The 21,636-nt window shown below is 38.4% G+C and overlaps 1 protein-coding gene across 1 annotated transcript in view; it reads left to right on the forward strand.

Moving 5' to 3' along the window:
* npffr1l2 (neuropeptide FF receptor 1 like 2) overlaps positions 1 to 12,722 on the forward strand; it is a 44,762-nt gene extending 32,040 nt beyond the window's left edge. Inside the window, exons 3-4 of the mRNA XM_028458657.1 lie at positions 10,170 to 10,269; positions 10,869 to 12,722. Of these exons, the coding sequence (XP_028314458.1) occupies positions 10,170 to 10,269; positions 10,869 to 11,880 (1,112 nt within the window). The 3' untranslated portion in view covers positions 11,881 to 12,722. The remainder of the gene's footprint in view (positions 1 to 10,169; positions 10,270 to 10,868) is intronic.
* Positions 12,723 to 21,636: the final 8,914 nt, after the last annotated feature.

A 21,636-nucleotide genomic window follows, 5' to 3' on the forward strand; every position in this document is an offset into this window, starting at 1 on the left:
AATCAGCTCAGCTGTAGTTTTTCTGAAGCAGTGAAGGTAGAAAGGTAGAGAAAGCTGGTGTTTTTCTATAAAACAAGCCAACTTTAAATACAAAGTTTACCATTTTAAAAACTCCCAAAGTGTTATTCAAAGCATGGAGAGATTTCTTTATAGTTTTAACCAATGCACGTTTAGTGTTACAGCCAATCACAGGCAGTATGTTTAGACATTTATTAACTGAGGTACCAAAAAATTTGAACCAAAATACTGGGCAACTTTTGATACCAGGCAGTACTATAGCATTTCTGTCGGTGACAAAAACAAGAACTCAAGTTCTGTTACACAGTCCTCATTAGTTAGAATAAGTAGTACTTTGGCCTCGGATCCACTCTTAGTTTTGACAATGCTAGAGTTGTACATTTATATCGATTTACAGGATCAATAGTTATTGTGACAAACTTCAGAAAAAAATGTTTTTTTTGAACATTGTTGGATGTAAAAGGGGGTTAGTGTTTTTTTCATGTCTTCACATAAAGCAGCAAAAAATCTGAATTATTACGGTACAAAGTGGTGCTGTAGAAGCACACAAAGCCAGCAAAGGTCTCTATTTCAGTCATGTTTGTTCAAAATCAGCTCAGCAAGCTCATACATTACTGTAGGGTAGAAAATTGTTTGGATTAGGGCTCAGAACGGCTTTGTTGGAGATGTTAGTTGATGCCTGCTGATCGTTGCCTGCTGCGGTGTTATTTCCGCAGTCTTGCACAATAGCTGTCTTTCCAGCAGTGATTGTTGATTAGTTTTTCTGTAGGTATTGTTATCGAGAAGGTTTTTCTATCTGTAGTAAGAAGTTTTTATATAGTGATCAGTAACCAAATACATTTTTGTGTTGAACTAGTAGGCCATTCAATTTATTTGCCAGAACACAATTCAAGATGTTTTTAATAAAAACCGAACAATAAATTACTGATGAAAATGGTTGACCCTCCAGTTATCAGAAAGTATGGAATGTGTACCTGTTAATGTTGGAACCTCACCAAGAACGTATTTATTTTACCAACAAAAACTACCAAAGTATGTGAATATTTAAATTCATTCTGTATATGAAGGTCTACACAACTCTATCATGTCTGCAGCAACTAATAATTATTTTTTCAATTATTTGTGTTTTCCTATGTAAAAAAAAGTATCTATCCGTATGTAAAAAGAATATAAAATAACTATGGAAGGTTTATTGATCTTTCAAAATCTAATTACCTCATATAATCTATTTAATAATGTTTTTCTTTTGGCTTATGACATATATTATGACAAAAATAATTATTGGCTGGTGATGAGAGGTAACCTAGAGCCAGGGATTGGGGTCAATTACATTTTTCAGTTACAATTACATTTTCAATTATCCATGTTCAATTACAATTCAGTTACGATTACAGGACCAGTATTTTTCCCTATTCCAATTAAATCATGATTATTTTTTTATCCTCTGAAAGTCAATTACAATTACGTTCTTAATTACCAAAGTACATTTACAATTAATCACAACTACTGAGTTTGAAATACGTTACCCCATAAAACTTAACCGTCCCCTTGTTTTAGCGTTCTGATGTCATCTTTCACGACTCACTCATCATCTCGTTTTTTTTCATCCCAAGTTTTGCGCTAAATTCAATTTTCATGCCAAGTACAATTATCTGAACTCCATTACAATTTAATTGTGATTACAATAGCAACAGATGTTTAAAATTATAATTATACTATAATTGTAATTTAATTTAAAATTCTATTTGACCCCAACCCTGCCTAGAGCTTACCTGGAGTATTTTTTTCCCATTGATACATTGTCAACAAGTTACCAATTTATGGAATCTTCCAAACAGTTAAAAACAAATCAATGCTAAAAGTTGTGTTTTTAGGATCAGATCGCTCATGCTTTACTGTCATCTTATAAAGGCCTTTTATTTGCTCTGTATTTCAACAATAATAAAAACACAGTCAATACATGACATCAGCATAAATCAGCAAAAGAAGACTAACAGGGTTAATTACAGTGCTGCATTGACACAATACCATCAAACCTCTTTAAAACTGCTGTAAAGTCAATTAAGACAGATTTGTGTCAGATAATGAACTGCTAATTCTAGTCAGGCACTGTACCAAAATCACTGAAAGAAGCTGCTGTGAAAATTATTTTTTAAAAAAAGAAACACTGGATGCCTGCTTACTGCCAACCTTCATTTAGGCAATTTTTATATTTAAACAGAATATTTGACACATTTTAGTCAGGCTTTCATTCTCATCATGGTAATGGTTTATTTAGCAAAACAACTCATACCGAAGACGAGCGCTTCTGCTCGCTAAACAAGAGAACCAAAACTACAACTACACAACCTGCTATTCAAACCATTTGCTAATAAAATAAATGGATTATCATAAAGTCAAATTGTATTTAGCTCTAGTTTTTATTTTGTTGTCTCATAGAGAGAAAACGTTTTTGATGCACTATATCTGATTTTATGAATGCATAGGGGTATTTGGAACACTAAGCAAATTACTAGTGTGTGTGTATGTTTCCTGCTTCAGCGCAGAAGCAAATATGTCAGAACAGTTTCCATCTCCCTGAAAAAAGTAATATACCACATACCTCGGCTCGGGCGTCACCGCATGAAATATCACTGGTATTCTCACAGCAGTTTTCGCTGTGGCTCATTCATTGATCTCTGCAGTGAAAGAAAAGATGCGCCGTAAGTACAGAATACACACAGTTGGAAAGCAGCAAAAGCAAAAACATTGAATCAGTACAATTTTCTATTTTCAAAAACACAAAAGCTTTTACGTGTTTCCAAAATATTTTCTATGTTGTAAACCATTATCGTTGACTGTTGAACTAGGAAAACATTCTCGACTTTTTAACTGATCGCCAAAAAATACCTCGACATGACACACGTTTTTTTTAAGGTCGAGCAAAGTTTTAATGAGTTGAAAACTTTTGGTGTACTTTTATTACACTGTAGGTTTTTCTTAACCATTAACGTTACCTCAACCGTGTGACTAACTCTTCAAGAGGCATTTACAGTAAATATTATTTTCATCGTGACACATTATTTGGTTAATACTTAAAGCTGTAGCACTAGGAGTGGTCTGTCATAGCCCAAAACTCCATCTTGCAGTAATATATTGTCACTGTAGTGCAGGGGTGTAAAACTCATTTTACTTAAGGGGACAAATATAGAGAAATTTGATCTCAAGTGGGCCACAGGTTTTATGCGGGAAAACCAGTACCTTCCACATTATTATGTCCTAGTTTCCACTTCTACGTATGCATAAAATACTAAATATGTAAGAAATCGACAATATTCAAGCAATAAGCGATAGATATCAGTCCCAACAGGATTTTCACTCTAAATATTCAAGGTTTTTCGACCAATTTCAGTTTAAGGGAAATATGTCATAATTTGAGTAAAATTGAAGGATTTTGTAAGAATTTTTGAGTTTTTTCAACTGTTTATCATTAACAATGACTGCAATCATACGATAAAAACGCCAAGAAAACTTCAAATATTGTTGAGTTTCATTTACACAATGATTCATGTTTTCTCTGTTATTTTTACTCTCTCCAGCGGGCCAATTTGGATGTTTTAAAGGGCCAGATTTGGTCCCCAGGGCATGAGTTTTACACATATGCTCTAGTGCATACACACAAAGTTAGTGGAATTGTACCTGTCCCTGAGGGACCAACCCTGAGACCTTTAAGATGTTTCAACTCTGGTGCCCCTATCAAGCTAGCGTGATTATCATTGGTCATTGGTGTAGCCGTAAAACTGGTCCTTGGTTAGAAGTAGATAACTAGTCCCATTGTAATCATCATCTTTACATTCCATCCATTTTCTGACTGGGGACATCTTTACAGTTATATCTGAAATGTGTGTTTAAATTTCCTAAAGTCTATTGAAATCCCTGCAGTCATACTGTTGTAGATAAGCTATTTGTAGATACAGTCTACCTATTGCAACTCTGACCAACACCAACCTTTTAGCTGTACTAATATTTTTACAATGCGTGGCTGAATGAATGTTTATTATGTGTGAAGGAACACTTGTGTTTGCAGTGCATCGTCTTGCAATGCAATACCATTGTTGAGGAAACTGGGCATCTACCTCAGTCGTGAGAGAAACAGCTGATTATTAAAAGGATTATGTTTGGTTAATATTCAGACGGTGGGAAAGCACGCAGTGGAAAAAAGGTGCAATGTTCTTCTGCAGATGTGTCGATCCTGTGATGTTATCACACTTTCACCTTTAGGCAAAATGCTTGAGCGAAATGTAAACCAGCTTGTGATGTCACACCTTATCAGTAACACATAAATGTTCCATACATATTTTAACCATTTCCTCTGCCTATACATGAATATTATCTGGACTTACTGTTTGTAGTAAGCTGTAAACAAGGCTATAGCCCATCACAGGCATCAAACATAACAAGAAAACCAACAACAGATAACCAACTATTCGTTCACATGACATTAGCTGGGTTTCCATTATGGATTTTTGCAAAATAAAAGTCATATTTCTAAATGTCGACAAAGTATAATTGCACTTTGAAAGCGTTTCCATTGAAGGTTGTTTTGGGCAGAAGCCTCGTAACTAACCCTTTGTTGTTTCACGTCTAATGTGGCAGTAATATTTTTGAAATATAGTACTAAGAAATATCCCGGTCTCCTCTTCTGTTTACATGTATCACGCCATGTGCTTTTGCGACGCATTTCAATATTATATATTATATATGTCTGAAATTCCTCCTTGTGAAAACGTAAAAACATTTTTGTGATATTTGAGTGTTTTTTCGAAATTCAGGTGTTTCCATTAGTTTTTATTGCTCTATTCAGATTTTGCGCATTTCCATGGGTAATGGAAACACAGCTCGTGATCAGGCAGTGGGGGGAAAATATCATATCAGAATCAGAATCAAAAATACAGTATTGGTTTTATAGTTTGTTATGGCAATTAATATATTCATCATCATATCATCAAATGTATGTTCATGTGTACAATTTGTCATGTTTTAATACATGATGACTGCATTACTCTTTGCACTTTTGAACAGCTGAGTCATGTTAGATTAAACAGTACAGATCGTATTGTACTCAGTGCAACACAGAGTCTCTGCTGAAGGCCAAACTCAAACTCACATGCAGATATACACGCACACACACCATCAAGGATAGATAAGAGACTTTATTACCTGAAGTTTTTTTTTTAATTGTAGAAGTAAATGACAGAAATTAGAAGAAATATTAAACACAGCTGTTCACGTTAAAAAATACACACACAATAAGAGAAAAATACACAAAATGGCAACATAACCACAAACGCACACAAAACTACAACAAAAATGCATAAATTTACTTCAAAAACACACAGATCAATAACACAGCGTGGAGGGAACAATGGATGGCTACCAAATTGAGTTACGTATCGCTTGAAGTCTCCATTCAAATTCATAAGGACTAACTAGTAAAAGTAGTCTAGTTCAATTCTTTCCTCCAGGTTTATGAACTTTGTTTTGTGCTTGGATACACAGTCACTTTTAAATAGGGAGGAAAGCATATGCAAAGCATTTCCAAAAAGGTGTGGAAAAATTAAAAATGAGACAATTTTATCTTTTTAGAAAACATGTTCACGAGCTGGAGAATCCGCATCTCCAGAAAGCTCTCTGTCGTGATTGACATGTAGACAGACACGCCCATGAAGGTGAGCATTTCAGCGTCCGTCACGCAGTGCTATGTAGGCCGCAAATCAGCCTGTTTGTGTAGAGTTGCTCAGAAAGTGACTTCAGAGGCTAAAACTCCGGAAAACAGGCGAGTTTGGGAAAAAAAACCTCAAATACTATATTTTTGGGGTTCTTAGAACAAATGGAGATGGGTGAAAAATAGCATGACATGGAACCTTTAACATACAATTTATATCGCTTGAATGATGATCATTTGAAGTTTCTAACTTATCAAAACGGCTTTAATTTACTGAATGTATGTTTTATTTTGTCATATTATCCAATAGGTCCTATGACTAATTTAAAAAATACATTATGAACAAAAACTATTTCATATTGATATTTTTCATCAACTAATAAAAACTAAACAACTCAGCAACAACTTTATAACTAAAACTTTATCAGTATCATCAGTTATCAAAAGGGCTTAATATTATTGGAATTATCTTGTAATTTGTTTGTGTTGTATTATCCAATAGATATATAACCTTGTGTGTCATCCTCGCTCCCACATTTTCGTTGTTTGTTAGGTTACTCAAGTTAAATATCAGGTGTTAAAAGCCCTTTGAAAAAAGGAATGAGATCTATTTCTTCTGTTCAATAATAAAAATGCATTGGATTTTATAGCGCCTCTCATACACACTCAAAGGGCTTTACATTACATTATTTTAAATTGCATACAGTCATGGTAAGCTGCTGTTTATTCACAATGGTCTCTTATTCAAGTACTAACCAGGCCCGGCCTTGAGACACTAAAGATGCCTAGTGACTTGCACAAGATGTTGAACACTTCGGTTTTAAGTGCACTTCAGACTTACAAATCATGTGTTCAAACACAAGATTTTCAATTTTCACGTCCAAGAAAACATTATGAAAAAAAGAAATGTATTCATGACATGATCCTTTGGTTATGCATGTAATGGAAACTGGGAAAGTATGATGTTGAAGTTGTAAGATCTTCTGCTTTACAGCAAAAAAAGGCTCTGCTTTGCCCTCATTTGATGAAATCGTTCAATTCAACCTTATTTCTATAACGCCAATAGCGGTTTTTACCAGTCATTGTTTTGTGTGGACCAGGGGATCCAGGCCCCATGGTGGGGGACCCCTGTAATAAAGCATTTTTTTATTTTATTTAGATCAATACATTTGGTGATATTTTGTCTGCTGAATCAATTTGTTACGCTTCCTTTTGGGTGGTTCAGTGCTCCAGCCACATTCCAGCATCTCATGGATACGGTGTTTGGCCCACACACTGTTACGTGGCTGTGTATCTTTATGACATTATAATTTACATTGACAGCTGGCCAGTGCATATACGCTGCGTGACATCTGTGTTGGGCACAGTGATGCAGGCACACTCACAACCCGAAAAAGTGTGCGATTGGACAAAGGGTACGGTATCTCTTGAGTTGTGGACAATAAAACCACAGCAATTGCGGCCTGTCCACGACCCCAGTTGAAAAAAGACATGAAATGGTTTCTGGGAATGTCAAGTTGTTACCGTTATTGCCATTTCAAGTTATTCTTAACATTGTTGACATGACCGTTCCCCTAATCAATCTTATTCACAAATGTGCCTCAGATCTGGGCCCTCATTTATAAAAGTGTGCCTAGGTAAGCACACTTCAGCTTGCGTACGCTAAAAACCAGGAAGTGCGCAATTCTGCATCCATGTAAAAAAGCAGGGCCTCGCATTTCAAGTTCGCACAGGGCCTCGCACCCCCCCTCGGACGGCCCTGACAGTGGAACACCCATGTCCCTCCATCCGACCTCCAATCGGTACATTTCGGCAGGTTCCAGATGCCCACCTCCCGCGGACTTCCCGGCGACCAAGCTCGTGGGACCAGGAAACGAGGCAGAAGAGGTGGGGTTCATCTTTCCCGGATGTCATCTATAATGCTCTCTAATGTCCAGTCCCTGCGCAATAAAACAGACAAACACCAAGCTCTAGCCAGCTACATCCACGACTTCCGAGATGATTGCATCCTAGCCTTCACTGAGAGCTGGCTGTCTGACAGGGACCCAGACAGAGACCTAGTCATGGATGGATTTGGTGCTCCTTTACGGCTGGACAGAGACCTTGCTGCAACAGGAAAGTCATCTCGTGGAGGTGTGTGTTTATATATTAATCAGCGTTGGTGTAAATCTGTCCGGGAGAAACTCTGTACAGCTGACGTGGAACTGCTCTCGGTTTCACTGCGCCCCCCCTATCTGCCTCGGGAATTTCCCCAGAAATTTGTGACTCTCGAGGGCTAATGAAAAAAACACCTGTGAGCTTATTCATCAAGTAACACAGTAGCTGCAATCATTCTCCCTTGATGCTCCTCACATCATCCTAGGTGACATGAACCACCGTACCCTGAAAACCATGCTGAGAGACTTCCATCAATAAATCACATGCCCCACCAGACACAACAAAACCCTTGATCTCTGTTATGGCAACATTAATGGTGCATACAAATCCATTCCCCTCCCACCTTTGGGCTCCTCTGTTCATAACTGCATCCATCTCATCCCTGTCTACCGTACTGTGCTGAAGAGAGGTAAAGTGCAGAATCGCAGAGTGAAAGCCTGGGATTAGGAGTTGTGCCTCACTCTACACTGGGAAATGTTCAAGAACTCCTCTAGGGATATACTTAACTGATGTTGTGAGCAGCTGGATCTCATACTGTGAAAACACTGTTATACCTAAAAAAACTGTGAAAACCTATCCCAATAATAAGCCATGAGTTACTAAGACTCTGAAGGTGCTTCTGTACAGAAAGAAAAAAGCCTTCAGAGAAGGTGACAAATTAATCTTGAGCAACCTGCAGAACGAAATCAAATATGAAATTTCGGCTTGTAAAAAGCAATACAAAGAAAAATTGAGTAATAACTCACATCGAACAATCTAGGCTCTGCTTGGGACAGCATGAAAGTGATCACTGGGACCAAAGATGTCAGCAGGAAGGAAGTTCAGCTTAAAGGTTTTAATTCAGATACGGAGTTGGCGCCGAGCCTTAATAGATTTTTTGTTAGATTTGACACCTGTGATTTTAGTGACATAAAAAAACTGCCTCATATCAGCTCCTTCTCAACTTTCTTTGATAAAGAGGATGTTATTAAGTGTTTTAAAAAATGTAAACCAAGGAAAAGCCCTGGCTCGGATAATATTGGAGGTAAACTGTTAAAAAATGTGTGCTGAGCAGAATTGGCTCTATTTTTAATTAGATTTTTAACGTTGTCTTTACTCCAGCAGAGGGTTCCATCCTCATGGAAGCGGTCTGTTGTGGGGCCTGTTTTAAAAACTAACAACCTCACCACACTTAACTCTAACTTCAATGGTTATGAAACAATTTGGAAAGTTGGTCAAAGCAGAAATACTATATCAAAAACTGAGAATCTACTGGACCCTCTTCAGTTTGCTTATAGGGGTAATAGAGGCGTACAGGACACCACAGATACTTTTTACTAAATATTGTATATAAATACCCTGAAGGTACTAAGAACCATGCCAGACTACTCTTTGTTGACTTCTCGTCAGCTTTTAACACGATCCAGCCACATCTTCTAGCTGACAAACTGTTTTATTCCTTTGTTCTGAATGCGTATCTTGTCAGTTGGATTCTGAACTTCCTAACAAACAGATCACAGCAAGTCCAAGTAAATAGAACATTTTCCAGTCCTTTAACGTCCTCCACAGGTTCACCTCAAGGCTGTGTTTTGTCTGCCCTAGGAGGTATGGGGACGCCCTGCGCTACTACCTCCTGAGGTGCCCATTCACCCTCTTTTAACCCTATGTGGACCATGCCACATAGGGTTTCAATGGTATCCATTGAACCCTATGTGGTTGGGCCACTGGATACATTGGTACATTGATTGGGCCACTAGATACATTGGTATCCAGTGTCCCAACCACAAGAATACCAATATGCAGATCACTCTATGGTATTTGGCTTTGCAGCTCTTTGACTTTAAAGTGATTCATAGACCGGGGACTCAGATGAATGTGACTGACATTTTCTCATTTTCAAGAGGGTGATGTTCTGCTTCGGCAAGATCAAACAAATAATAAAATAATTTAAAACTGAGACACAACTCAGTCATCACAGGTTCTCTATTTGCAATTAGGTCAATAAAACGAAGCCTTATGGTATGTACAGTCAAAACTATTAAAAAATTAAATATAATCATTGAAAATAATTATAAAGTTAAATGCTACTAAAACCTATCCAATGCACACAATTCCACCATCATCGATTTTTTATTTCCCATTTATACTGTAATAGCTGCTGCATTCAAGAACGCAAATGTATTTCAGTTATAAAATGGCTAAAAAAATAAACAATAAAAAGACTTGGCTTATACCGATTCAAAGGAATATCGTGCATTGGGTAAAAGGATTGTTTAATACCTACCTCATAAATTCTTTATTTTTCCAACAGGTTGGCCATTCTCCAACACCATTTGCAAGATGAGTGGCTTTGTGCAGGGCGTGTCAGTGTCTGCATCAGTTTTCACTCTTGTGGCGATTGCTATTGAAAGGTTAGTAAATATAGACTGTTTAATTACATTTAATGTGGAAGTATTTCAAGTATTTTTTGGCTTTTTGGATCAGCTGGCATTTAAAGCAGATTTTAATAAAATGCTAGTTACAATGACAGAAACAGATAACTGGCTTAACACACTGAACACTAAGTTTGCCTCTAATGAATATCAAAATTGTACATTACTTTGGATAATATTGTCTGCTAAATTAAATTTTGATCTTGTAAATTTGGCGTATGTCCCATAATGTGCAAAATATCTGTTGACATTTTAGCGCGTTGCATTTGTGGATGTCAAGTAAACGGACAGTGTTGTTTCTTCATTCATACTGTGATTTCTTGTCTTTCTTCACCAGACAAGGAGGACAGTGATTCGCTTGACACCATTTTTGTTTTAGTTTGTTCCTAGTATTCAGAATATATAACAGAATGAAGAGAAAGCATTTCTATGCATTTGTCATCCGGACTCCACATCCCACAATGCAATGCGCTAAAATATCAACAGAGTGTTTATGGTTGAGATGAAAACAAACTTTCGAGTGGCAATTTCAACCTTTTTCCTTTTCTTTTTAAGTGTATTTTTTCTGTCTACTTCAGGTTTCGCTGTATAGTGTACCCTCTTCGGCCCAAGCTGACACTTCTCGTTGCCAAGGCAGCTATTGCATCCATTTGGATTTTGGCAGTAATAATCATGTGTCCATCAGCTGTAGCTCTGACTGTGGAAAGGATTCCTTTCCATTACATGGTCTATAACGATGATTTGAATAACACAATCCCTCTGTATGCCTGCTATGAAAACTTTATTAGACCTCAGATGAGAAAAGTCTACACAGCCATTCTGTTTGCTTTCATCTACCTCATCCCCCTTGTTGTGATTATGGTCATGTATGGCAGCATCGGGGTTAAATTGTTCACCTCCGTGGTTGCAAGCAGAGAGCCACAGCTGGGCAACGGCATGGAAGAAACAGGAGGCAGGAGACGAGCAAGAATATCACAGAAGAAAATCCGGGTTGTAAAAATGCTGATCGTTGTGGCTCTGCTTTTCATGCTGTCCTGGTTGCCACTGTGGACCCTATGGATGATAGCAGACTATGCAAGCTTGGATAATAAACAGTTAGACTTTCTCGCAGGCTATATATTTCCATTTGCACACTGGCTAGCTTTCTCCAATTCCAGTGTCAACCCCATTATCTACGGTTACTACAATGAGAATTTTAAAAGGGGCTTTCAGGCAGTGTGCAAGAGTAGATCCTTCAGCTGTGTTGTGCAGCTGGGGAGCAAAGTGGCCAGATGTGGGAGAAAAAGGAGATCAAGGCAAGCACATTCTGGGAATGCTACCTTCAGAGACGCCCTCAATAATCACAACCATTTTGGAGTTGGAGTCAGAAACCGTATTCACAACGACAACCTGCTGACTGACAAAGAGGATGTAAATAAGACCTCAAAGGTCATGCATATAACGAACCCCTCAAGTAGCCCTCTCCTAGAACAGGGGATAGAAATGATAGCAGTGCATCAGAAAGTACAGAGCAGCATGTCTGATTCTTGTCCACCTGCAGTTATGGTGCATCAGGCATGGGATAGCAGGATTCTACCACCAAGGGACTAAACAAGCCCATACACTTGTGCAATCCATAGCCTGAAATTTGTATAATCCTCAGATTCCTCACCAATTATTTATTTATTTTCCAACCTTAGTTGGAGAAATTTTGCATTAGCAACAAAACAGCAAGAATAACATCACAACTGTACATAAACGAACAAAAGTTTAACAACATATTCAACATAAAAAACGTTCTGCAATTTTGTCAATGCATGACATTATCAACCTGCTTTTTCTTTTAATTTAAACACTCCAGCACACTTTTTTTTTGCTACTATCTACTTTATGATAACATCAGCGTATCAAAAAACCAAAAGTTATTATTGACTCAATGTAGGATATCCATTGATAACTGGAAAACTATGCCTTAAGATAACACTCAGAAATCTACCTCCATAACACAGATGTCAATGATATTTTACACACAAAATCAACTACCTCTATGCTCAGAGTGCCTGACTCTGGTCCTAGAACACCCCTAACCTGCACGTTTTAAGTGCTTTTCTACACCAGCAGGACTGATTGTAAATTTTAGCGTGTAATCAGGCCTTCTGCAGAACAGCATGATGGTACATTTTATTGGATCATCAGTGCATTGGAGGTGGGAGTCATTTAAGAATAGAGATGGAAAGAACCCTATTTCGTCTAAACAAGTGAACCTAAATGCACAAGAAGCCAGTCGTAACGTAGAACATTCACTAGTCAGAATCGTAGAACTCCGCAAAGCTATCACAGCTTTTCCCGGGTCGAAAACAGAATACATGTTTACATTTGAGGATATTGATGAGACCAGTGTGTGTGGCAGATCAGGCCTTATAATAAATTAAAAAAAACAGAGAGAGTATGCCGATTGACCCTGTGGTGGTATAATATCAAATCAAACCTTACATGGTTATCTAATTTTGAGTCCTACAGGACAAAACTCAGCTCAGTATATTAAAGCTGCTTCAACATAAACAAAGACTCAGTATAGTTTTCATAAATCAATTAATCAGAGGTGTATTTCTTCATACTGGCAAGGCAAATTTATTTGTTTAGTGCATTTCATGCACAAGGCAATTCAATGTACTTTACATGATTAAAAATGCAACAGAAAACATTCAACAGTTTAAAATTCAATACGAACATTAAAGCCTTTAGTGTTGCATTGTATTATGGAATTGGGAATATTGTAGATAATGCAAAGATTTGGGGGAAGTGTTTTTACTTCATTCTTACCGGGATGTCTTGTGTTTATTTGCGAGGAAGACAGCGATTTGTTTGACCCCGTTTTTATTCCCGTTTATCACTCCGATTTCAGCCTTATTCAGGTGTCCGCTGAAAGCCACAATATCAATATCTGCCATTGTTTTGGCAGATCTTTCAATCAATTACCACCAGAAATGTAACTTTGGCAGTGTTTTGGGGGGGCACACTCAGCAGTAGATAAGAACAGTAAGAACTTTTGGATGAAGCACGGGAACATTTGTTAAATTCTTAGAGATCATCCCTCGCGGCTTTAGGCACTAGGCAGAAAAAATCAGAACTTTGGATTCAAAGAAACATTTAAGTCATCATTTGCTTTAGCCAATGAAAAAGATAAAGACTCCCATTCCTAGTTAATGTAAACAAAACCTGCTAAGTAGGGGCCACTTAACACCAGAGTTGGGCATATCGGCTCTACAACACCTACAATAAATACCTCATCCACCTCACACTAAAAGGCAAATGTGGAACTGTATCATACAAGCAAGTCTCTTCTCAAAATAATCAATCTTTATCACAAAACTTTACCCTCTTAAAATGAAAAAAACCATCATCAAAGCACTTCAATTCCCCAACACACACATGCACACACAAGTACTATCTTGCACTTGCCTCTATTTGCACAAAAATCAACAGTAAAAAGGTCAAGATAGCTTGCAAACTCATGAATAGTGTTGCAAGGTTTTATGTACCTGTGTTGTCTGATTAAAATATATATATATATAATAATTAGTTTTGTTTAGCAGCAAGTTGCTGCTCAGCAAACATCAGTTGAACATAACTTTACAAACAGGTGTCACTGTAACGCTGTGGTTATCTCGTGCCTTGTTTGTGCTTATCCTTAAAAAATTCTGATGACAAACAGCTTGGGAGATATAAAATAATTTTGCTCAAAATTGCCACTTTGTTAATGCGCTATAATGTACAGCATACTGCATGTTAGGAGTACAAACCTTTAGTCATTGTAAACAAATATTTTTACATGTATTTCAAACCATTTTGAAACGACAAAAATAGGCCCAAAGAGTGTCAACAACTAGAGCTAATAGCAACTAAATGCCACTATTCTATACGAAAGACGTTGTCACAGACCAATTAAAAGACAACAACCTCATTTCCACTTTCCATTCTCACCATTGACAGACACATGAAATTCATTGAGAACAGACAATCCTTGCTTTAAAAAAGAGCAAACATTCCTATAATAATTCCTAAAAAGGAATAAGCAGCCATGATTCTGTGTCAGGGAAGATGACAGCATGGATGTCCTATACTTGCAGTTTTACAGGTACAGTTATGTAGCAGCACCACATGTGACAAACTGACCTTTAACCGTCCTTTCATACTGACCGTTTATCAAACCCTCGCCTCACAGTGAAGGACTTGCTGAGGAGAAAGGTCGACCTGCAGTCAAAACCATCTGAACAGTGGTGGTAAATGGGTCTACATGCCAAGGCAGATCGTTATATTCTATTACTACTGTGGTCTTTCTCCATCATTTATGGTGTTGTGTAGTGAGATTTCATCCCTCAGTATTTAAGCTGTGATTCAAGGTCTCTCTATGGAGATTGTTCAGTGCAAACAAGCTTAGCTGTGTAACAATAATTAATGAGCGCTCTTTCATGACTTGACAGAATTCCCACGAGGTACTCAGATATTCCATGTTGAATTCTCAGTGGTTTGACAACGTGGAGGAGATTATTAAGAGCTGCTCAAAATTACTTATAATTACAACAAAGATTGTGGCATCACTGAACAGGGCGGCAACATTTAAAAGAAGGTATTTAGTAGTAATAATAGGAACAGGATAATTCACTATGGAGGATTTTGTGTATTAATGTATATGAAAAGTGATAAAGTATGCATGAAGGAAGACAGCAGAAGGCTTTACAAAGTAAAAGTACTTTATAAAAAATGCTGAGATTCATTGTGATTGAATTTTTAAAATAAAAAAAGTTAAAAGATATGAGGAGCCTGATTCGCAGCCTAGCATGTTGCAAGCTATTGCTAACACAGATGTATATACAGTATTTATTTTCAGTATCTGACAATGAGATACATGACATGTTTTGTGTATAGCATTAACATAACAGATAACTACCAGTCTTTACACCATTCAGTCGTTCCATGCTCACCATTGACAGATAAAATATAGCACTGAGATTTGTATGGTAAAACGTAATTGAACTCCAGTATTATTACGCACTTGTGGTGTTTTTATCTGTAAAAATGTGAATTAATATTTAAATTGCTTTTATTTTTTTTTCTGGCAAATCTGTTACCCATTGTATTTTCATTGTCTCTCTTTAAGCATCATTTCCCTTGTTGCTGTAAACTGCTGTGAAGGTACAAGAAAACTACAAACCATATCTGTGTAAAAGCTTGACCAATCCTCAGGAATACCTGAGCAGTTCATACATTTTAGCTGTAAATGTTTCATAGTGCATTGGTGTGTAAAATTGAGCATTTTTGCAATGTTTACCTCTGTATGTATTGATGTCTTTGAGTTTAAATGGACTGTATGTATTTGGCACCAAAAAAATAATGTTCTTTGACTTTTACATTTCAGTTTTAAAAAACTACAACATCAAAAAACTGGTTTGTAAAGTTTTAGCATTTGGATGGCAGCATATTCAATTTTGTACAGAAATAAATGAAAATAAATAATTACAGTTGATGAGGCAAAGTTATTAATCGATTCTGAATTCACAGTTCTGGCATCCAAAATGGCCAGGGGAAGGTGCACTGTTGTAAAGTTCCAGCAAACATTATATGCAATATAAGCACTAAGTGGCATACCACATAATCTAGGATCTGTGGTCGCCCCATCAAAAAAAAGAGATAAAACAGGAATTAATTTATTAAACAGCGAAAACAATTTTAGCGTTTTGCTAAAATGGAGCTGGTTGAGACCTAATTATTTGTTTTAAAAAGGATTCTAAATGCTTGGCTGAAAAAATAACGGTAATCCGTATTGAGCACCAGAGAGCTACAGAGATGGACAACTTTAATCACAGCAGAGGTCACAAAAATGTGACCGACTGAGAATAATGATCAATCTGAGCACCAAGCTGAGCATTAATACAGGAAAGAACATCGTTTTTTTGTTTAGTTTTGAATATTTCCCCATCATTTTAGTAAATCTTTGTGGTTTCGCGTGTTTTTGGAGTCATTTTGTGGGTAATTGTTGCAGTTTTGTGTGTTTTGGAGTCATTTTGTGTATTTTTGTTCTTTTGCTTTTTTTCTTCTTCTTCTGTCATTTTATGTGTTTTGGGATTAATTTTGTGCAGTTGCTTTGAGGGAATGACAAAATTAGACCGAGAGCCGCATGTGGCTCCTGGGCAACCAGTTGTCCATGTCATTTTTAAGGTCTTTAAAAACCTACAATGACTTTTAATTTGTATCCTTCTAAACAGGATTTAAAACTGACCAAGGTCAATGTAAGAATCTCAAAATATCAGTTTCCTTTTACTAGATCTGTTGCACATAATGTGCATCTTGGTGTGATTGCTCTAACCAAGGAGCTGAAGCATAACTCAATTCAATTCAACTTTATTTGTATAGCGCAATTTACAACAAAGTCACGTGACTTTAAAAGCAGGGTAGCAGTTTCAGCTTCGTAACGTTATTTTTCGTTGTGCAGTTTGTGATTTCTCAGGTGTTGTACACAATAATTGTTGGTGACCACAATTTTCCAAGTTTTTTGGTTGCAGGAAGCAAACCTGCCTTCTGTATCAGTGTCACGTGTGTTGATGACTTTGCTGTGTTGTCATTAAATTCTGTCAATACTATGAATGCCTTTGGAACGTCATTCAATGAGGGAACTAAAAAATTTCCACGCCTACACAATGATTGATTTACAACATTCTTTAGAAAGTATCGCCGACTATTTACTGAGCAACGCTGTTTCACCTGAGGTTAAGTGCAGGCATTTGTGTGTTTTACGTTGAAAACCACATCCATTATCAGAGATAACATGAAAACAAAGTAAGACCTGGAGCCACAGGTGAAGGAACCCAGAATACAATTGGGACAATACCCAAGCTGTGTATGGCTAAAACAGTATTAAGTAGATGGTAACAACAGCACACATACCTCCTTTTTGCCAGAAATTTGCAGTTATCTGTATCAGTGATCATGGTGCCATGATCATACACACTTTAGATTTTATTAATTGAATCAATTAATTTTTTATCCTTATAAATAAATATACTGTAGGTCTAAATGTATGGACAGACAGGCCCATTTTTTTAAAAAAATTGTGACGAAATGTGCAATACAGGATGAAACTCAGTAGAGTAATTGAGGAACCAATCAATCATAACAGTCTCATTTAATAAAGATTGTCAATTACAAACAGAGATGACCTTTTGAAATTCCATCAATAATGACAGATAGAGATTTTTCAATTTTTCCAAATAAGGCTAAGAGCGACAATAATGGGTCAACATATTATGCGACATTAGGAGGGAAAAAGTAGTGGAAAAAATATGCAGAAAAGGCATTGAAATGTGATGGAGAAGTGACAGAAATGAAGTAATGTAGCAAAAATGTATTAAAAGGAGCATAAATTTGGCAAGAAAAGGTGATGAAAATGCATTAATGTGGCTTAAAAATGCAATTATCTTTTTTCTAAGGTTGAAACCCAGCTATTACAATCAAATTTTGCTATTGAATGAGAATAATAGTGACATTTCAGTGACATCTAACATCATGAACCAGCACTGTTGGCCCCACCACTCCTATAAAAAACTAGCACATATAAAGGTATAGTGAGTATTGAGAAGCTAGATAGCATAGCAATGATTCTTCTTTGGATATTTTATAGTATAGACTAGAGTATTGGGTGTGTCTCAACTTCCCCAGGAGCCCCGCCCATAATCAATGCATTTTTAGAATTTTCAGCTTGGAACCACATCAGACAAAACCTCTTTCTCTTTCATAACATTCGTTTCGATGTCTCACTACAGGATATACGCCACCGCAACATTCCTCAGAAGCCCAATCTCTACGCCAATCCTGATTGGCTGGTGAAATGTATTCATCAGTGACAGGTAATCCCACCTACTTTAAGTAGAGTGGGTGGATGATACTACACCATTCAAAAACCTCTTCTCACACGGAGCTATCTCGCGTCTGCAGCAACTGTCCACAGATGGACCCTTTTTGGGAATCAGTCGCCGGACGTTGCTGTTTTCTCCTCTTGACCACACCAGGTCGACAGGTGCTTCCCTGTTCTCCACTCTCCACATGCTGTCAAAGGTCAACACTACAAGAAGTGCAATCTTTTTAAGACAGCAATGCATGTTTTGTTATTGCAATTAAATAAATGAATTGATTTTATTGCATAATTGTGACCATCACCAGCCCTCCCTAAGGAAGGGTAAGAAACACTTTACTTTAGGGAGGATATGAAAAGAGAGGGCAGTGTTACACCTAGGTGAGGAGAGGGAGGGGGAAGGGAACAGGGAGGGGAACTCAAGGTAGGAAATAGAAAAGGTGGGGAAGAGTTGATTATTTCAAAGTGAGTGAGAAATGAAGTTGTAGTTGTGCATATTGTGCTATTTCTGATCAAGCCAGTCTGGTGACAAGTGTGAAGCTTAGGTATAATGGTGGTGGCCGTGGACAAAGGGAAGGAGTGAATGGTAATACCTAAAACTGGTATTTGGCATCAACGTGTCTAAGGTTAAGCCCAGTACAAGTTTTATCCCACAGCCCAAGGCATGCCGGTGCATCGTAGACCAATGTATGTGCAAGAACCGCTACTGCAAACCCAAGCGCCGCCCTGGGCCCGAAGCTGCTCTCCACTCTCAATGCAGCACCGCTTCTACGCCTCACCACTGCCGTCGAAAGCCGACCACAAGCACACCTGTTTTCGGCTCAGCTCACCACTTCCTCGATGCCACACCACGGCTGTCGAGACCGGGGCTTAATACAGGAGTTAGCGACACGGTTACAACACCGCCCTTGCCACCCCACCATGGTCGCCAGGCGCCACGTGTTGGTTCTCCTGCTAGCTTAGCGGCTACCCACCACGTGCCAAGCAAGTTGCCAACTTCCATCTGCCTGCACACCACCACAGACGGGAAGATGTAAAACAGGGCTTCATGGTGAAGAGCCTCCGTAGACGTCTCAACAGGACCCATACCTCCCTCCCCACGGCAACGGAGATAGAAAAGGGGACCTGTGTGGAGCCCGTGGTGAGGCTCGGTTGTAGCTGGGGCTCCCAGCTCGACCTCGCCACCATTCCTCCACTAGACGAAGACATCCTGGACCTGGACTGTGGGGACGACAAAGATGTCACCTCTGAGCTCCTCATCTCAGAGGACAAAGAGGAAGACAACATCTTTGTCACTCCGGCCCGGGCTGCAAAGCCCGCTGCCTCTATTACCTCCATAGAGGGAGCTGAGGGAAGCACACCAGCTTCTCCTCTCCCCGGTTCAGACATAATGAACGTGTGCAGACGAACCGCTGCCCGTCTGGCCATCCGGCCGCCGTCGTAGCCGAGACAACCAGGTCCCGCTACAAGCAGAAGCCATTCCCCGTGACCAGGGGTTCGGCAAGGCAACTGCTCCTCGTCTTCCCGGAGATGCTGGACGAGGTATCACATTCTAGAAGGACCGTCCATTTAGCAGCAGGAGCGCTGTGCCCGGCGCTTCGTCCCTCGACTGTGAGGCAATGGAGAACCTGGGCCTGCTCCGTATGCCTCCGGTGGAACCACTGGTCGCAGCACACCCACTCCTGCAACTGGCTGCTGTGTCCCGACGGAAGCTGAGCCTACCCGCCAAGTTGGACTGTCTCCAGTGAGCCCTGACTGAGCGGTTATACAAGGCGGTCCAGGACACTGGGAGAGTGATGAGGACAATGGTTCTCCAGGAACGGCCCGCTGGCTCGACCTGGCTAACCTTTCCAAAAAAAAAAGAGAGACGACATTTTGGACATGCCCATCATTCCGGAGGGGATTTTCGGCAATCGAGGCCAAAAAGGAGGAGGAACCATGCTCTCCTTCTCCGTCAGCCCAGGAAATGCCAGGTGTTGTCCCCGCCTGTTCGTCGCAAGACGTTCCCGGCTTCCACGGTGATGCAGCTGGATGTTCCCTGTTCTCCAGCTCCACCTGTTCTGCTCTTCAGCATGCACCTGCAGTCTTCCACAGCCCCCCGCTACCACAGCTCGGCCCGACAGATATCAAAAACTCATAAAGAGTAAATAAAATTGATAGCAAATTATAATTCCCCATTGTAAATAATATCATAATTAATTCACTAATGTGTTTTTTTGTGACCATTAGAGCTTACTATGAAAATCAAGACGATTACAGAGACCCTAATTAATCCTCTCAATGACTTAATCACTAAACCTGATCATATTCAAATGTAGCAGGATCATTGATGTCAGACAGGATATGTTAATTTTTTTTCTTTCCCCCAAGCCATTATCAAAATATTTTGGTGATGCAAAAAATATAGAAAATGTAACAGAAGGTGGGGATCTGTAACACAAACAGGGCATGGTGAAGGACAATAATCACAACAAAAGATCCAAGTGGTAAATATTGCTTCAGCTGCTTTTCTTTCTGTGCACAGAAATATTTATCAAAGAAAAAAACCCCACTAATAATGCTGCCTTACTACCAGGATTTGCCACATTACTGTCATCGACACGTGTGGCAGCCGATAAAGAAAGTTGGCTTGTATGATAATATAGAGAGAAATACCAGTGTTTGTTTACAGATGGCAGAAACATGAAGAGCAAACAGTAAAACTTCCATTGGTGTTTATTTGCATGTATGCAGCTGTATCCTTTACAAAGCGTAAAAGCTCAATGTGAGGCTTGGCTGATATCAATCAAACATCCTGCAGTTAATTCTTGCTACTGGACAAACTAATGAACTGCTTTTCTTCTTCAAACCAATTAACTCATGAAATAAAACCTTTGGTGATTACCCATGCCAATCTTGAAAGCAAAAAAAAAAAAAAAAAATCACAATAACTAATATAGATAGTAAATAAAAGACACAAAAATGAAAATAAATAAAGTAAAAATAACACGTCCAACAGATAAATCATTATTATCTCCAACAAGAGTGAGATGTCAACATAAATGCTTATCCCATTATTTATGTCCAGAAAAAGATGCAGATGAAATATTAAACTACCAAAAATGAAAACTAGATTCACATTAACTGGCTGCCTTATTACATGTGAGCAGTGAAAAGTGTTAAGGCATTTACAGACGTCATCCAGGTGACCTGCAGCATAAGTTTAAATGGTCAATGGCTTAATTTTCAATGTTTTGTGTATTTTAATATTTTTACAATAATATGAGTTCATTTATAAAAAAAAAAAGACCGTTTTACCTCTGTCTTTGGATAATTTTTACATTTTGATCAACTTAAAGAGTAACTAAACCCCAAACCCACTTTTGTCTGCTGAATACATATGTACTGTATTTGGGTATCAAGTAGTGCTGTTTTTAATCCCAGTCCTACTTTTCACATTTTAGTAAAAGCATTTTAAT

Source organism: Gouania willdenowi, chromosome 9 (assembly GCF_900634775.1).
Source record: "Gouania willdenowi chromosome 9, fGouWil2.1, whole genome shotgun sequence".
Taxonomy (NCBI): Eukaryota; Metazoa; Chordata; class Actinopteri; order Blenniiformes; family Gobiesocidae; genus Gouania; species Gouania willdenowi.